At 41.2% G+C, this 18,251-nt stretch overlaps 1 protein-coding gene across 1 annotated transcript in view; it reads right to left on the reverse strand.

The window, feature by feature from the left end:
• LOC118416941 (forkhead box protein P1-like) overlaps positions 1–17,401 on the reverse strand; it is a gene marked incomplete in the record, with an annotated part of 34,057 nt that extends 16,656 nt beyond the window's left edge. Inside the window, 9 exon segments of the mRNA XM_035822257.1 lie at positions 303–383; positions 843–956; positions 1,407–1,680; positions 2,860–2,950; positions 3,326–3,544; positions 4,502–4,621; positions 5,351–5,461; positions 7,881–8,033; positions 17,300–17,401. Of these exon segments, the coding sequence (XP_035678150.1) occupies positions 303–383; positions 843–956; positions 1,407–1,680; positions 2,860–2,950; positions 3,326–3,544; positions 4,502–4,621; positions 5,351–5,461; positions 7,881–8,033; positions 17,300–17,374 (1,238 nt within the window).
• Between the last annotated feature and the right edge of the window lie 850 nt (positions 17,402–18,251).

Consider the following 18,251-nt stretch of genomic DNA (forward strand, 5'->3'; position numbering starts at 1 on the left):
TGCGATAGTTAAGCCACTCAGGGCATTTTGCACCAGTCCTTACTTATAAAAGCCAGATCACATGTACTGTGCTCATTCAAGCTCTGCCCAGCAAAGAAGCCACACACAAAGCGAGACTAGTCTGGTGGTGGGCTTGAATGAAGTAGTTCTAAACAGGAACTATATGGCTCAGCATCTTTTATGAAGATGTGGCTTGTGTGTGTGAGGTTGGCTTGAGGTTGTCCACAACTATTTGCCTCCCAATCATCAGCTTACCAGTTACTGTAAACCATGAAATCTTCACAGAGGATCTGACCTGTAACTCCAGCTGTGCCACCACTTGCATCTGCACCCTGGCCTGGGCTGTACTCCTGTCATCCAGCGCGTGTTCTGTGTTCAGGTGCCTGGGTGGAGAACAGGATACAAAAATGACTACTTTGTCTAGTTCAAATTAAGGGAATGTAATCTTTTCTACTTCACCTTGTACTGATGAAAGGATGAGTCTTATACCAGAAAACATGCTATCACAATAAACAAAGGTCCAAGGTACTGGAGAAAATTTTCTATTTAGTACAGTGTAAGTACATTAATTTTGTACAACACAAATTTCTGACAACTCTAAATCAATGATAAAAGTGGGAGTCTTCACAAGAAAACATGCTACCATGTAATAAAGAAAAGTCAAATGTCCTTGAGAATTTTTTTTCTCTTTACATGAATTTCCAACAATTCAAAACTTCCGTCCTATAGATAGATATTTATTTTCCTGATAAAATGTTACAGCTTTAGGGCCTGTCAACATTGGCAGCCAACTTGATGAATCTCGTTACAATAAATTTGAAGCTTCAGGAAACATTACTTACTTGAGAAAGAGCCCAAAGTCTTCGCAGACGGCCTCACATCCCGGCCACTTGCACATGCGGTTCCCGTACAGAGGGTGGTTGTGCCCTGGCGAGGTTCGACCGTCCGCAATGGGGCTAAAAACAGAACTAGAGATTGGTCAGACAAGTCATGCAGACAAGAAATGTTGGGCACAAGTAACGGCATTCATTCAGATGGTCTAGACTCAATGTAGCAAGACACATTTAAATGATTCTACACAGTCTATGTAAGTCTTAACTACCCCGGTATGTCGATGAAGGATAGACATTCTGGTAATAAGATATGCCAAGAGCGGTTACTGTACTCATGCAATTGGATATGATTTTGGAAACGGTCAGACATTTCAGATAACATCAATTATCTTTTGTCAGTGACACAAGAGATCTCGACGGAGAAAAGGTATTATTCTTCACAAATTGGTTTTAACAGATTCAGAAGTGGTATTATCCGTATCTAATCTACTCCTACCAATTTTCAGACTACTCAATATTTTACAATTACATGTACAAACTCTTTGCATTTCCACGCAAATCTTTCATCCTGACCTGGAAATCGTGTGTGGGTTGGCCATGACGAGTCCTGCGTGTAACAAGGCTGCGTCCCCCGCGGCGGAAGCGAACGCCTGCCCGTTCATGACTGGCGCTGGCACGGACGGAGACGTCGGGATGGTGGTGGCGGCCTGGGCGGCGGTACCCCCCGCGGTGGTGGAGGTTGCTGCGACATTGACAGTGATGTTGTTAGTGGCCTTGGTAGGATCATGGACGATCCCGCCGGCGGTCAGCTGTGTCCAGAGCGCCTGGAGCTCCGCTGGGGACAGACCTACAGAAGGGGAGGCAGGACCCGCATGTGCTACACAACTGGACACTTCCACTTCATCCAGGGGGGTGGGAGGGGGGGGGGACTACTTCATCCAAGGGGGAGGGGAGGGACTACAAAATAATGTACTTCATCCAGGAGGGAAGGACATGGAGAGACACTGAGGGGGTTGATGTTATAATGAAACATACTCCTGTCAATGAAAACAAAATGTTAGGAATAAAAGCAAGGCTGTCTCCAGGACCTGTCATTCCATCCTTGAATGGAAATTTGCTTGCTAGGACGGAAGGTAATTTTACCCCATCCATCCCAAAAAATTACTTGAAACTGTTGGAAATGTATTGTCATAAGCTCAAAATGACATTTTAGGTAAATCAACAACATGGGCTCCCAAACAATGAGTTTGACAGAAATAAATTTTAAGCTGGAGACAACCCTGGATTAAAGTAAAATATATCCACTTGGAGGAAGACACCCCTGTGGCAGGTAGGTGGACTGTTCCAGGGTGGGGAGGGCGGCACGACTGGAACTGGACTGTACGGTAGGACAGAAATGGGGGGAGGGGGAAGGAGGCTGGAACCTACTCCTAAAACAGAAAGAAAATTCTGAAATATGAAAAGATATCTCCAAATGGTACACCTAGTAAAGGAAACAAACTATAAATTAGTGATGGTAAAGACAAAATTAAAATTGTTATAAGGTAAATAACAAAAAACAAAAACTGTTGTTAATTCATGCAATGATCAAAGATGGTGGATACATGTAAATAAAATTAAATGAAAATGATATGCATTTTGTAAGCTAACAGATAGGCGGCGCTGTTGCAACATACAGTGTACTTTTAGTCTTCTACACTAGAAGTAATACAGAAAACATACTCATGTTCAAAAATTTCCCCTAATTCTGTTAATGGTGGACAAGCAAAAAACACTGCTGGGTATTGGTAATAAATTTTGACCTTCTAAGGTCTTACAGTCATGAACTTAAACCCTTTACCCTTTAAGGGTCAGTCAGCTCTGTTCTAGATCCGTACTCGCATACCAGTATCTTGTATTGTATTGTATGGGCCGACTACTGCTGGGTACGGGTCAAGGGTATGGGTTATGAAATTTGATCTTCTAAGGTTTGATGACAATGAACTTTAACCCTTAACCATTCGAGGTCAGCCAGCCCTGTTCTCACCTTGTGTGAGCTGGACAGGCACGATGCCCTGCTGGGTTTGGACCAGGCCATGTTGTCTGAAGATCAGCTGCTGCTGCTGTGCCTGTTGCATCTGAAAGCAACAGAGCAACTTCGAGAAGACGTAACATAAATCCAAAAACATCTTCTTTAAATCATCCTCAACACATACAGCTACAATATGTCTAAATTTCAATTTAGGAAATGCATGAATACTGGTCGAAGTAAAAATGTCTCCATGGAACATTTCTTCTTTGGGACACCGTCATGCATCATTGATATGGAAAGTGAATGAAAATGATCTCATTTCTTTAGACTGTTGCAAATTCACAGTTGACACAAATTTGTAATACAGTATTTTACACTGGAAGTGCATTTTTTTGCAGCATCAAAAATTCGCAGCGGAGATATCATCATAAAAACTGTGACAAGAAAACCATCGCAAAGTTTCCAGATTTCCCACACTTACCTGTAACATGAGTTGTTGCTGTAGAGCCATCTGCTGGAGTTGCTGCTGTTTGCTGGGGTCTGGCTGCTTCCCTCCCGCACCCGTGGTGGCCACCAGCGCCGCCATGGCCTGCTGCTGCTGAAGCATCTGGAGCTGCAGCTGCTCCTGTAGCTGCTGCTGCATCTTTAGCTGCTGGTCCTTGTTCACTCCCGGCTTGGCATACAGCTCTTGTAGCTGCTGCTGGAAGGACAACAAAAAGGTTTGTATGATCAGCTTCATGTTGTTTTGTTTGTATTGCACAACTGCAGCTGCTCCTGTAGCTGCTGCTTCTCTTCAGCTGCTGGTCCTTGTTCACTCCTGGCTTGGCATACAGCTCTTGTAGCTGCTGCTGGAAGGACAACAAAACAAAAGGTGCAAGATCAGCTACATGGGTCGGTACTGGTTCAGAAAATTCAGGTCCAGGTACAGTCCAGGTCCGGAGGATCAGGTACAGGTCTGGACCTGAACCTAGACCTTATTGTACTTGTTCACACCTGGCTTGGCATACAGCTCTTGAAGCTGATGCTGGGAGGACAACAAAAAGGTTTGTATGATCAGCTACATGTTGTTTGTTACCATTGCATACCTGGTAAACTACCTCATGGCCCAACACACCAGGTTTGTACTGAACAGTACAAGCAGCATATCTAGACTGATTTGTTGTATCCACTTATACTGGGGCATGCCCCTACTCTTTTCAAAAGTGTGGTGAGTTCTTTTACATGTCTTTAGATGTAGCTCTCCTAAACACATAGGACCTCCATTTATAGTCCCATTGGCAGGATGGTCCTTGCCAAAGCCAGGTACTCCTTTTCACCAGTATGAAAGTCAGAAAAACATGTAACTACCTTTCCCAAGAGCACAAGTTGGGTGACATGGCAGGAGTCAAACCTGGGACAACCTCACTGGGCGACTTCAGCCTAAAAAAGCTAGGCCGCGCACTAACTTTCAGGTTGCCAAAGGTCCAATAAAATTTGTCTGCAAGTGAATGCTAAGGATGCTAGGTGGAGGAGGGCTTTGTACAAGCCATGCAGGCTTCTCCCCTCCTACAGCACTTTTATTTACCTTTTGTATACTTTGTTGTTATTGTTTATACTTTGTTGTTATTGTTTATACTTTGTTGTTATTGTTTATTATGTGTGAAAAAAAACAACTAACCTGCTGTTGTATGAGCGTCTGCTGTGCCATGAGCTGCTGCAGCTGCTGCGGGGACAGCACCTGCTGCTGCAGGATCTGCTGCAGCTGGACAGGTGTCAGCTGCTGGGGAGCCAGCAAAACCTGCAGAAAATTGGGAAAAGTTTTGTACAGCGTTAACAGCGGTAAAGAGAACAATATCAATGTAAGCTAAGGAAAGAATTAACTTCACACTCAACCTGGGGAGCCAGCAAAACCTGCAGAAAATTAGGAAAACAGACTTATTGAATACAAATTTTTAAACCTGAGGTGAACCATAAGACCTAGTACAGTAGAAGCTGTGTAATTGCACACCCAATGTGCATTTCATGCAAATATCCGGATTGTGCAACAAAGCGAAGTTGTCCACCTGGACCACACCACCCCGGAATTTGGGGATTCCATGCAATTAACAGAAGTTTGTGGTTATCCGTTGCGCAATTAATTCCCTTTTACTGTATCATGAAAGTTCTTCTGTGTTGGAAAAATATGAAACAAACAAACTTAACCTAACAAATACTAAAAGGTAGTTGGGACTTATCCAAATTTTCGATTGTCAGCCCTGTACAGTGCAGCTTCTGGAACGTTACGTAACATTGGAGACACGTGACTGCAGTTACACAGGCTATCTGGTATGTCACGTTGCTGTAGTCACGTCTCCAATGTGATGTTCCAAAAGTTCCATTCCGTGAACTCAGCCAAAAGTCCCAACCATCTTAAGTGTTAATTAGGTCAAGCTTGATTGTTTCAGAAGTTTTAGATGCAAAAATATTATAGATACTCAGGGCAGTACAAGGTTAGACTGTCTTTTGCCTGTTCTGAGGCCAACAGTACCTGCGGCATCTGTGCAGCGGACACTGGCACCCCTTTGTCTCCAGGCTTGGCTCCTTTCAAGGCCTGCTGCTGCTGTTGCTGGTGTTGGAGCAGGATGGCTTGGTGCAGGGCCTATAGCAACAACAGACATACATAGTATCATACACATGTACACTACCACAGGATGGCTTGGTGCAGGGCCTACAACAACAGACATACAATCATTTAGAATTGTAACATATATACATTGTATATACTGTATGTTACCACAGTCTGTAGATTTAACTTATAGCACACTGAAGTAACCGTTATGTTACCAAATTTATTCTCTATTCGTTATGGAATTAGGTGGCAAGGAGGAAGTTAATATTACTTACATTAACAGCATTATTAAAGGCAAAATGTAACTTGTTAGATAGCTAGTGAGTTTAAATTTTTCCCAAATCTTCTTGTGTTTAGGGGTAAGTGCCCATCTCCATTTCTGTAGCCCTTGGGCCACACAGGCAAATACAGCACTGAGTCCACTGATTTTGGCCGTGGCATGTGTTCAACTTCCTCACCAAATTTTATAATGTACCTTGGCACTGTAACTCTATCAAGTTAAGCATACGTGTCAAGTGACCTACAACAGTCAAGGATTCAAACTCTAAACCCTTTGGTCCAGATGCAGGGACACTGACCACAAAACCATATTGCACACCCTTGTAATTACTCTTGTACATGTAAATATCAAAGGTACAAATCCACTAAAATGATCCAAACAAGACATTTGTATAGTCTAGGTATGCACTGTGTTTACTTCGCTTCCACCCAAAGCACTGTAAACACATACACAGAGAAAATTGCTTCATCTGTCAATGTCGTTGTGCATTTACGCTGTTTTGGAATATGAGAGGGAGAGAAGAACTCTGCAAGCCATCACAGTCTGTAGTTGTTAGCCTGGGTACCATCCGATTTCTACTGGGGCTCCTTGCACTCGCGGCAAGTGCAAAGAGCCCCAGTAGAAATTGCATGGTACCCAGGCTAGTTGTGTGTGTAAACTAATTCATTTCTACAAGTGTGCAAATTGCAGGGACTTAGTTTTGCAGTTACTGTAGTAGAGAAGAAGATGTTTTAGCCATGTTAAAAGTTTACACCAATGAAACAACACCAAAGTGCGGTGACCAGTTCTGAACTGTTTCTAACAGCCAGCTACAACTTTGTCGAGTACTGTTAAGCCATAAATTTCAAGAAGTTACTGAACATCGGTAGCAACACAAGAAAGACAAATCATACGTTCACACAAACTTCACAGTGTGATGAAAATGTCAGAGTTTGAGTCTGAGCCAAAAATCAAACCATCCCTTCAATATACAGTACACAGGACACTGTAGCAAACTTCAACTTGGCAAGGGGGCGGAGCAAAGCATCGCAAGAACAAAAACAATAAATTCCAAGCAGTGCCTTGTTTGAATTTTTCAGGGATTTCGCAGGGAGCGAGTTTCGTCCCTCGAGACAGCCCAAGTTTACCCCTTGTTTCTACAGCTGGTGGCGGTCAACCAAGGTCAACTTCAAGTTTAATAAAGTCCTAAACATGTCTAATTCCCAGATCAGCCAGGTTTAAGATTAAGCCTCCTTGCGTATACAAAGTTGGGGTCGGGTGTTTGTTTTGGGACGCTTTGTTTACTGCTTGTACCTGATGAGGAATGCGAGGGGCGTCTCGGTTTCCCTCTCCTGGAGTTTGGGTTAGGCAAAGGTGGCCGGCTTTCCACGACTGTTATTTAGACAAAGGTTTCTGTCTAAGATCAACCCTGTCCCGTGTTTTATTTTGTTTAAATCAGTGGAAATAAACAACGGTACATCAAGGTTGTACATAACCACATCACATTCCATGGGATAATGAGGATGTAGGGCTAGAGTTGGAGAAATAGTTCACAACCAACCAAGATTAATTCTACCTTTTTGGGTACGTTTGTTGCTTTCTTAGGTCAGTTAATACAAAATTAGGATTAAAATGTGTCAACAATTTGTCAAAATCGTTGATTCCATTGAAGTCCAAGGTCCTGACTTTGACACTGATCAAATGCCAATCATCATCATGTCAATTGTCATCATCATCATACCAATCATCACAATAATCATTATTATCATCATCACCATCCTCATGACAAATATCATAATGCCTATCATCTACATTATCATCATCATCATACCAATCATCTTCATTTTTATCATCATCATCAGCATCATGTCAATTATCACCATCATCATACCAATCATCATCGTCACCACTGCCATCATAATCTTTCTTAGAAATTTCATTGGACACATTTATAATGTCCTTGCTTTTTGACCCTGTATTGTACATTAAATGTCATTTACATGTAACATGTAATATGTTACTCCTTTTCCAAATCAAAACCAATTGCTACTTCCATCTACAAATACACATACTCTATCTGAAAACCAACAAATTTGATTACTTGTATTGAACACAATGTAGAAAACTTACCTTAATGTGATAACTTATTGAAATGTTTTAACATCTTTAACATTTTACAACTCTACGTACCTGCTGTTGCTGGATGTGTGCCGCCAGGTCGGCTTCCGTTGCGCCGTGTGCGTTCTGCGTCGCTGCGTCCCCTCCCCCCGCCACCCGGCCGCTCGTCGGTTGCGCGCTTTCAGTCGTCGCTGTTTCCTGTAGAACGTTGGGCATCCCCGCCTCCTGTACGACAAACAAGAAGATGTAACTTTTTAGATTGCTTTGTAAAATAACACCAGTTTGTAAAAATGGACCTGCAGTTCCAAAGATAGCCGGTAGTTGTCACTGTTTCCTGAAGAATGTTGGGCATCGGCACCTCCTGTGCAATACACGGAGAAGATCAGTTTTGTAAAAAATGGCCCTGCAGTTCCAAAGATAGCTGGTAGGGGGATCATGCCAATGTCACTTTTTCGTAAGAGTACAAAGGCTTTCTATCATGAAAAAACTTGAGTGTTACTCAGAGCAATGTCCCTATTGCACAAAACTACACTTGTGGGCATATGCACATATAGTCCATGGCTTTTCCCACTTTAACTAAGACGGAATTCATGCGGACTTGAATTATTATATACACAAGAGTGAGGGGCCTATAAAATTAAAGAGATTACAGCTGAAAGCTGCATGACATAGTCTCTACTAGAAAGCATTGCTGACGACTTCTTACAAATTCCTGTCAGTCACATTATTATTAACTCCTTCTAAAACAGTCCAAACCTAATATACAGCAGCACATGTAACAGCTAAACTGCAAAATTGCCATAACACCCTTTGAAACTATAGACCACAACCAATTTCTAACAATGTCACCGACACCTCTCACAGACACACTGGTTAATTAAAGGTGAAATACCCTCTTTGCAATAGCCTCTCCAGAGAACTCCATGGAAAAGCCAATACCGTACCGCCTGCAGACTGCAAAATCCTGACGTACCTCGTACCCAATTTCTGAATTGTGTCAGGCCACTAGTATGGCGACAATACTCCACTCCAGTGTATTTATTCAATCAGCCTTCAGCCATGTACTCATGCAGGGCTGACTATGCAAATCGCTTGACACTTCTCTGTCTTCACCCGGCGAGAAACGTGTGTCTCGACCACACTCGTGTCGTCCGTAGCGACTAGCGAGTACACTCTGACCAGGAGGATGGTTCTGTCAACGTGACACCACCGCTATCGTTATAAAAAAAAACAAAAGTACCCACACGTGCCGTGTTCACCCGTTTGTTGGCAAGGTCAAAAACTCTCTGCTAATTATCCTTTCAGCATTTTAAGAACGAGAGCGACTTGGACGAACAGGATCGTCCACGTTTTCCATACACCTTTCTTTGTCAAGGTTAGAAACTCTGCGCAAATTACTGAATTACTACATGACGACGATTTCTAGAACTCAAGAAGGTTTGTCTCCAAATGTCAAAGAAGGACACAATGGTACAGTGCCAATGAAGCACAAAGACTCACAAATGTCGTTAAACTTTATTTTTTCATGTACGATATAGCAACAGGTTTATAACATCATATAAAAGTAAGCGCTTCCATGCTGTTCTTAACAAGAAAACACATAAAACTGCTAGTAGTAACCCAGCAAAATTTATGGACTCCATATTAGTCCGTACATGCAATTACAAATAAAGTCCCAGTTTTCGCGCAATTCTCTACTATACTACTGAATTATATTATTACTATTACTTCTAAACTAACCTATTTATGTTCACATTTGACAATTGATTTGTAATGATGTGGAAAATAGCTGAAAAAGCCTTTGTCTGCAAAAGTCTTTGTCTGAATGCCTAATTACTCAATTCTATTGGCCACTGTGATGTATCAACAGGTGGTATTGGCATGGCTGATTTTGTACACGATATCACATTGTACGATACCCAGTCTAAAAAGTCCAAGTTACATGTAACATCTTTGTTCCATGTATTTTTTGTCTTTTTTATTCAGGTCTGTTCACTACAGGGTCTCACATTTGTGTCGCTTTGCATTAGATAACTTAATAAGGCAGTAATTTAGCAATTCTGGAAACTCTTCTGTCATCTCTCACTCAACAAGTGTTCACCTGCACGTCATACCACTAGTACTTGTAAGATTGCTGAATTACATCTGTCCATGTGGTCACATGCACATGTGCTAGAGTAAAATAAAGAAACTATCGCTTTAACTTTGTACCATTTGACACATTGCCAGAACACACTTGTTTCGTAAGAAAGACCATCAGACTGCACGTGCACTTCAATGACGATCATGATATTATCAAGCACATTACGTTATACCCCGTTTTCACAGGATCCGGCGATTGCTGAGCTACTTAACATTTGGACACTGGTCTCTCCTCAACTTTCCACAGAAAAAGAACACATGATTTTCCTATATTGTATCTTTTGTTATCTTTTAAATCATATTCATAATCTTACATTATTCATCATATAAATAAATCAAGGGCCACACATGTCTGATATTGGTCCTTTAAGGATCACAGTCTAGCAGAATGAGGGGCCTACAGAAAGGAGGACTGGTCAACCAACTTTCTATCACAAACTCGTTCTACCAACTTTGACCATTGCTTCCTATACTTCCTGCCACTCTTGGAAATCTGACCTTCGCAGTCATCTGAGCAAAATTTGTTACGGATATTCGAATGAAAACTAAATCATCCCAGTACTAGTGAATCAGACATCTGATGACAATCGGCAAGATTTCTTGACATTAGAAGAAAGCTCAAATTGTACAACAATTGCTACAGGCATTGTTATTTTTCAAACTTCAATACAGCTACCTGACATCACTTAACAACTATCTCGTAAAAATCCTGCATACATGTATTTTAAGACATTTAGAGGAACGCTACCTGCAAACTCACAAACATTTTGTAAACCCAAGACCTTGGATGAAAACATTAATATAATCCTCAAGATCATGGAATTGCTGAGCCCAATTTCTCATCCCACGAACTGTCCATACAAATGTAGGTATACGTGGGCAGGCACAATTACCGAATATGAACTCTTACGTCCAGGCCATTTACGGGTAAGTATATCTCAAGCCTTGTTCAGATGGCTTTCGATGTGGCCACATCACGGCATGAAACGACTCGCAAATTGGTCACATTTGGGGGCATGTGACCAGTTTGATGTCAGCGTTTGACCACTCCATATATAATTATACACTAACGACTTTGTATCATAAAGAGATTAGATTAGAACTTATTAGAACATATAATTACGGAAACAGACATCAAGTTCCAAATTTGATATTCTTGTAAAATCAATTGTTAAGAGTCAATTATCTACAAATATGACAAAGGAAAGTGGACAATGGAGAATTCTTATCAGTAACAATATGACTACAATTAAAAATTCTTTTAAAAATCTATTCATCCTTTTCTTTATTTATTCTGTTTCTTTTGTTAAGACAAAAAAGCCTGCAGTTCAGATGAAAGCTACTTCACCCATACCTATTTTTCAAACAGACCATTGCATTCATCATTAACTAGAATGATAAAATATATTTCTTTAACTTATATAAATTATGTAAATTATATTAGGAAAGCTGATTTCTACATGCCTATACATTTCTTTTCCCTTTGCTGTTTTTCCTGGTGCTGTGAATTCATTTTATTTTTGCAGGAACTTTATTTTGAGGAGAAAAGAGATTACCACAATTGTCTTACAAGGACAGTAGTATTATACAATATTGCAGCACCACAATTTCACCTATAGAACTCCAGTGCAACCATTTAAACATTTACACTGTAACAGCAATGTCACATGTGTTTCAAGTCAATCAGACTCAACACTCTAAATTAGTCTAATGAGATGTTTATGTTTAGATTGAGGGGTTCTTGCCCCTGGTGGAAATCAAAATAATTGTTTCAATGTTTGCTTAATTTTGTTTACATTCTATTCCATATAAAACATATATTCATATGTTAATTTCTTTTGGGAATTTCAGAGCAGCCAGAAACAGTATTGTCAGGAAAATATCTGATAACTGCAAAGGCATTGATATTTGCTGGCGAATGCACCTGACATTTTACCCCAATGTGCAACCATGTCATTTGGACTAATCCATTCTTTGTATTATGTGGAGGGGTGATAATAAAATTATAGTATCCATCTTGCAAGCAAGACATGTTTCTCATTCTCCATGGCTTTATCAATCTTTAAATTTTCACCTTTATGATTTATAGTATAGGAGATCCAAACATGCATTTATTTCAGAAAATCTCCCCATGATCAGAATGGACTATTCCACCATACACTTTCACCACTGTTGTTGCACTGGACATTGTCAATCACTGTCAAAACATGAAGAGCTGTCAGACTGTCTGTATGGTAAGCTTGGCATCACCCTATTTGCACAAATCTCTACAAAATAACACAACCTTGCAACTGCAAAGATACCCTTTCAAAAATATCAGATCCAGATGGTTTCAAATTTCTAATTCTATTTCTTTCAGTCTAATATCATGAAAATCTAACCTTTATGAGAAGTACATGTTGTATATTTTATTGCAAATGTGATAAAACGTTTATACAACACCAGTGTTTTCCTGTCAATGCTTTGACAATGCCAACAAAATACACAATTTTTGAGTAGAGTTTTTGTCTGAAAAAAGTTTGGAGCTAGTCCAAGCTACACCAGAAACCCAGGAAACAAAATCTGACCTAAACTTCTGTCCTTGATCAAGCCCTTCTCTGCACAGAGAGATTTTAAATGCACCCCCATTACTACATCACCAACATGAGGAGTCCTTAACGCATCACTCAGTGACTTTTACGCCCGTTTTCAGACCCTCGTCGGCCCGTCACCGTCGTCACGCAGACATCTCCGATTCCATCACAGAAGCTAAGTGATGCAATTGCCTCCCTCTTCATCGCGCTTGTCTGAGGGCACGTGCGGCGCTGTACATAAAAATTACGTCCCCTCGCCACTCGGACGGAGCGAAACAGCACACCCACTTCTGCCATATGACGCATGAAATATGAGCCGTCCAACGAGGGGCTTATTAAGTACGAGAGCCTAATTCTGCTGGAACAAGTGGCGTAATTAAGTTATCCATCAAATGCAACCCGAGCCCTAGCATCCTACCTTAAACAGTTAGAGCTGGGAATCAAACTTTGACACCTGAAACCATACATGTACATGTGCATCTATCTACTGCAATCAAAGAATTTTTAAAAAACTAAGTTGCATTGACTGACAGGGACAAAGACTCATATCATATACTTTGCATATATATACATACAAGAAGTGAAACAACTGCAGCTAACACACTAAACACAGGAAAGATCAGATTCTAGTTGACCACCTGAAATCTCACACGTGCGCACGTATCTCTGATCAAAAAATAATATCTAGGAAGCAGAAAAATGTTGAGTCATACCAGCTGCATATACACAATCGTGCAGTCTAAACAATCTTTAAGAACTGAACTTTGATTCCACTGCACAGGAAAGCTCAGATTCAAGTTGAAACCTGAAAACCTGAAAATGGTCAAAGCACTGAAATATTCGTCACAAAAATACCTACAGAATTAATCCACAGACAGAGTCATTTTATACATATAATTTGTACCTGCAAAAAAGAAGTCTGACCAATCGCTATCATCCAAACTTCAACAGAAATGCTAGGAAAGACAAAAAATTCAAATTTAAGTTCAGTTGGCAACTGAAATCGTGTACCTCCAACCAAAGAAAACAATGCCTCCGCTCCACCCTATACATAGTCATAGCAGACATACAAAATTATGTATAAACCATATGCAAACATAAGCGCAATCAACTTAATGCATATATATAAGTCTTAATATGGAAAGAAAAGGGAAGACAAATTCGAACGTGCAAACTCACAGCAAAAGTAGCGTCTGGGTGGAGCAGACATAACCATGCCTCTAACTACCTAGCAGGGAAAAGCTGTGACTGTTTATTTGTGAGACCAGACTTTGCTCAGCACTGTATTTATTTACCTTGCACATGGCCAAATCCCCGGTGTTACATTTCTGCCCCTGCTTTATATGAACCTGTTTAGGCTGACTGTTTGGAGGAAGGGGAGTGTTGTTTGTGTGGAGCTGGGGGAATGCATCACTGGGAAGTAACCTGGCTTCAGATTCAAGGTCAAGTAATTTAGAGGTGCCACTAGTAATTAGTCTGCTGTTTAGGGTTCAGGGTAATGTCGGGATATTTATTTGTAAAACGGAAAACCAATAGGGGGGGAGGGAAGGGGGATGGCAGAAGGCTAGAACAGTTCTGTTTCTTGGTTCTCTGATTTTTACAGAAAAATGTTGGAGCAGGTGGGCTTGATATTACAAAAAAACAGACTTTCTGCGATAGACCCTCATGTTTCCATTGAAACTCTGAATGCACAACAAATTCCTAGACATTGAATTACAAAATGTAGATTCACAAATATACGATGAGTATTTGAATAAAAACTCACGGAACTACATTGTAAGAACGACTTTCTTCTTCAACTGATACCATCAAACTTTTTTCTATGATCTATAAAACTACCGTGAGAAGTTGAGAATAAGAAATTGTTTATTTCTTCCAGGAATAGCACTGGTTTCGAATGTAGTAGTACTAGAAAATGCAGCACGACGACCTTCATTGTATAGTATGTTTCCTTGCAAACAATTCTAATAAAAAATCAACTTAATTTTTGCGAAAAATTAACATCAACTTGGCTTTCATTTGACTGTTACCGAGTGCTCAAGTAATGCAGTTACACCGATTTACATGTCAAAGATTACTATCATAATAGGATGGAATCATGACTTAATTTATATACAGTAAATCCCCGACATTTTCACCTGTGCGTATCAGTTATCTACCGCGCACCAGCCCTTTGAATGGCCGTAAATGATGGGGTATAATATACTCGATAATTAGAGGGACACATGATTGGGTGATTCATCGCGAGAGGCGTCAGAGTCATATCTGCGGCAACGCGATAGCAAAGTCCTCCCCAAAACAGCGATCGATCAAAAAGTGGCTACAGCAACACGGATGGGTTGAGGAGTTTTGTTCTTGCTCTAAGCCTGGAGGCTAAGATAAATGACCTTGGATGTTGACCTTGGCTTTAGGGAGGGTTCGGAGTGTGACATTGTGATATTAGGTTACATGGTCCTAGCAACTTGATGCTGAAGGGTTGGTTGACTTCGGCCACACACACGAAATTGTGCAGGATAGTGTAATAGCTGGTGACAATTCTGTTTTTATTAGTTTCATTGACATCTATTCAGTCACTATCATGCCTTCAGTCTGCTACCTACTTCTTAAGTTAAGGTATAAGAAGTGTTACATACATGTGATAATAATGTTCTTTCTAAAGGTACCGTCAAAGACGTGTAGTTGGTTCATCAATGACATGGAAAAATTGTTTTATGTGTAATTGAGTAAGTCGTAGTCATTTTTCAATCTGCACTGAGTGGTTCAATGCCTAAGGTCCTGTGGCCGCACCTGGGGCAATTGATGTCGTATTGAGGTCACCTGAGTTAGTGCCCAATGACAGTCGCTCCAGACCCTTGCCATTTAGCTACTCACAGTCACAATTCAGCCCCTGGCTTTGAAGAAAGAGTAGTCCGCCCACCCATTAACCAATAACCTTGTGCATCATCGGTACATGATTATTTGCCCATTTGAGGGATTGGAAGCAAGGTTACATGTAAGTATAATGAGATACACATTATTGACTTGATTTGGCCCAAAGACCCTGCCAATGCCAGGTTAGAAATGTACACTGTCATCTTCTGTCTACCAGACACAAATAAGTGTGTCATTTCCCAGCCACTTGCCCTGAAGATGGCTCAGTAGCCACCAGTGCCAAAACTGCTTGTCAGGTTCTGTCAATCAATTAGTCGTAGGTCCTGCCAGATAGGACAATTCTTTGTGGTTGTGTGGTATCCACCATGTGATGTGCTACTGATTAGATAGCCTATATAGATTCCTCTTGGAAGGGAAACGGTAAACCTGGCCCGGGCCGGGGCCGCCGTGAATTTTTGGAGACAGAACTAGAAGAGGGGGCCAACAGCGGTTTATTTTTGTAGGCTTGGTTCTGGTTTTCTGTCCCTGATCCAAAACTGATGCCCTCGTCGACCCCACGCAAGCAGACAAAACAACCCTGGCATTCCTACTGCATTTTGGTTGACAGCCCGACGCGAGAGTAAACTCCGGTTGTAAAACTTAAAACTCCCCTCCCCGGTGGGAGGGCAGGATGGTTGGACGGACTCCCCTGCTCTTGACCTTACCACAGGAAAACCTCCGCCCCCTTTCCAGGCGGACATTGACAGATGGAAAGGGTGGGGGGTGTAAACAAGATGCAACTGTTTGTGCCAGGTCCCTTTTACCGCCCACCCAACGGCGCTAATTGCGCGAGGGGAGACCGTAAACAAAACACAGTACGGAGCAGAGGGGTAGTTTTATTCACCACGGGCCGCGGCCACAACAAACAAAGCCATTTTCGCCCGGCGAGATAACTCCCAGGCTAAACATGCCGCAATTTTCTCCATTAGTTGCCCGGCAACGGAAATGCAGTGTACACAACCGTGCGACAAACCACATGATGCACGCAGCCTGGAAAATAGCAGAAAAAGCAAACAAAACTGGCTACACAAGCAAATTTCTCCCCATCTCCCTGTAAAGCTCTACCTCTCCAAGGCATTACCTCATCTTAAAGGAACTCGCCTTGTTTTAACAACAGAACAGCTAAAGGCCTGTGAGGGGGTGGAAATTTGAAGTATAAATAAACACGCAAATTTTCCTCAGAACACCTATTAGTCGTCTTTAGTTCTAATTTGCCTCTTTGGCCAAACAAATTCCTAACTAACAAACTGCAGTTTAACCTAGGCAAATGTTCAAACTGTGACTGAAGAGAAAAAGAATTGTTACCTTTTTCTACCCTATAACATCCTGGACAGTAAAATTGTGAGGAAAAAAGTACCAAATATTTGTTGCTTTTTGTTATTATGGCTTTCCCAAATTTTGAATTTTTAGTATCAGACCATTCTGCAGAACCAGTGAACCAACCAACCAACTAACAAACAACCATTTGTACATATAGCACTACAATTACAAGTCATATACATGTAGTGACCAGTCAAGGGACTTATCAACTAGGGATGGCCATCAAATGACCACGATGTCCTTATGTGGAGGTGGTCACTAGTAGTAGTACAGGTCTGACTGTATCTCGTTAGACAGGTGGTCCTTATGCAGAGATGGTCACTAGGAGTATGTAACACCTTTAACTGTATCAATGAACAGGTAGTCCTTATGAAGAGGTGCTCACTTGTACAGGTTTGAGTGTACATCAATGGCCAGGTAGTCCTTATGCAGGTGTACAATTTGGAATACTATGACTGTGCATTTAGTGTAAATAGTATATACGTAAGTAGTATGTACTCAAAATATAGCCCCCCCCCCCAATAAAATAATAAACAGCTACTGTACTTGCACTTGAATTTCTTCAAGAAACCCTCCTTCTCCTTTCTCCAGAGTTCTTCCAGCCGCTCCCAAAAATCCCATGCTTATAGTAATAAGGTCCTTGCCCTTGTCAACAGGCAACAACACCCCCTAAATATGCCAGCCTGTCCTGTGTACGGCCTGGCTTGTTTGGTAAACACTGTCCGTATTGTAGACTATTTGCTACAGAGGTAACGTAAGGAGGTGCGGAACACCTGCGCTTTGTGTACCCGGGCCATTTAATAAGCAGACGGCTGTCTCGGGGGCTGTTTACGCTGCTCGTGTTGCAAACATCTTCCCGAGGATTCGTTTGTTGCAGTTTGGCACATGAAATACGGCACAACATTTTGTATACATCCTCCAAACATTCGGCTTTGTGTCACAGCTATGCATTTTTGAGTTGTCACAATTCAATTTCTAGCTGCAGCTACACTACAGCTTGCATAGAAGTACTTAGCATGTAACTTATCTTGTATAAATTCTCAAAATATTGGCTTTGTTTCCAAGATTTGCATTCGGGTTGTCACATCTGCCTATGTTTAATCTGTGCTTTCCATAATTCTTAACAAAAATCTGTTCTTTTTACAAATTATCATGGAAGCTCATCTGTGTCATAGCATTTTTAAAACCTTATTAGCAAGTTTTTATTCATATGTATCTTTCTAGTATCTCTTCTAGCTATTGACCTGTCCCTCCGTCCTGAGAACAGAATTTGCTTGTTGGGACTGACAAAAATTTCATCCCATCCGCCCAAATAATCTGAACATAAAATTAATGAAAATCGAACAAGGAAAATCAACAACACAGGCTCCCAGACAATAAGTAGGATGGAAATAAATCAAAGCTGGAGACAGTCCTGCTCAAACAAAGCTTTCCAATGAGTTCATCAAGGCCACGGCTGTAGATATTGAAGTTGAAAAGAATCCATCACAATTTTTGC

The sequence above is a fragment of the Branchiostoma floridae genome, chromosome 5, assembly GCF_000003815.2.
Source record: "Branchiostoma floridae strain S238N-H82 chromosome 5, Bfl_VNyyK, whole genome shotgun sequence".
Classification (NCBI taxonomy): domain Eukaryota; kingdom Metazoa; phylum Chordata; class Leptocardii; order Amphioxiformes; family Branchiostomatidae; genus Branchiostoma; species Branchiostoma floridae.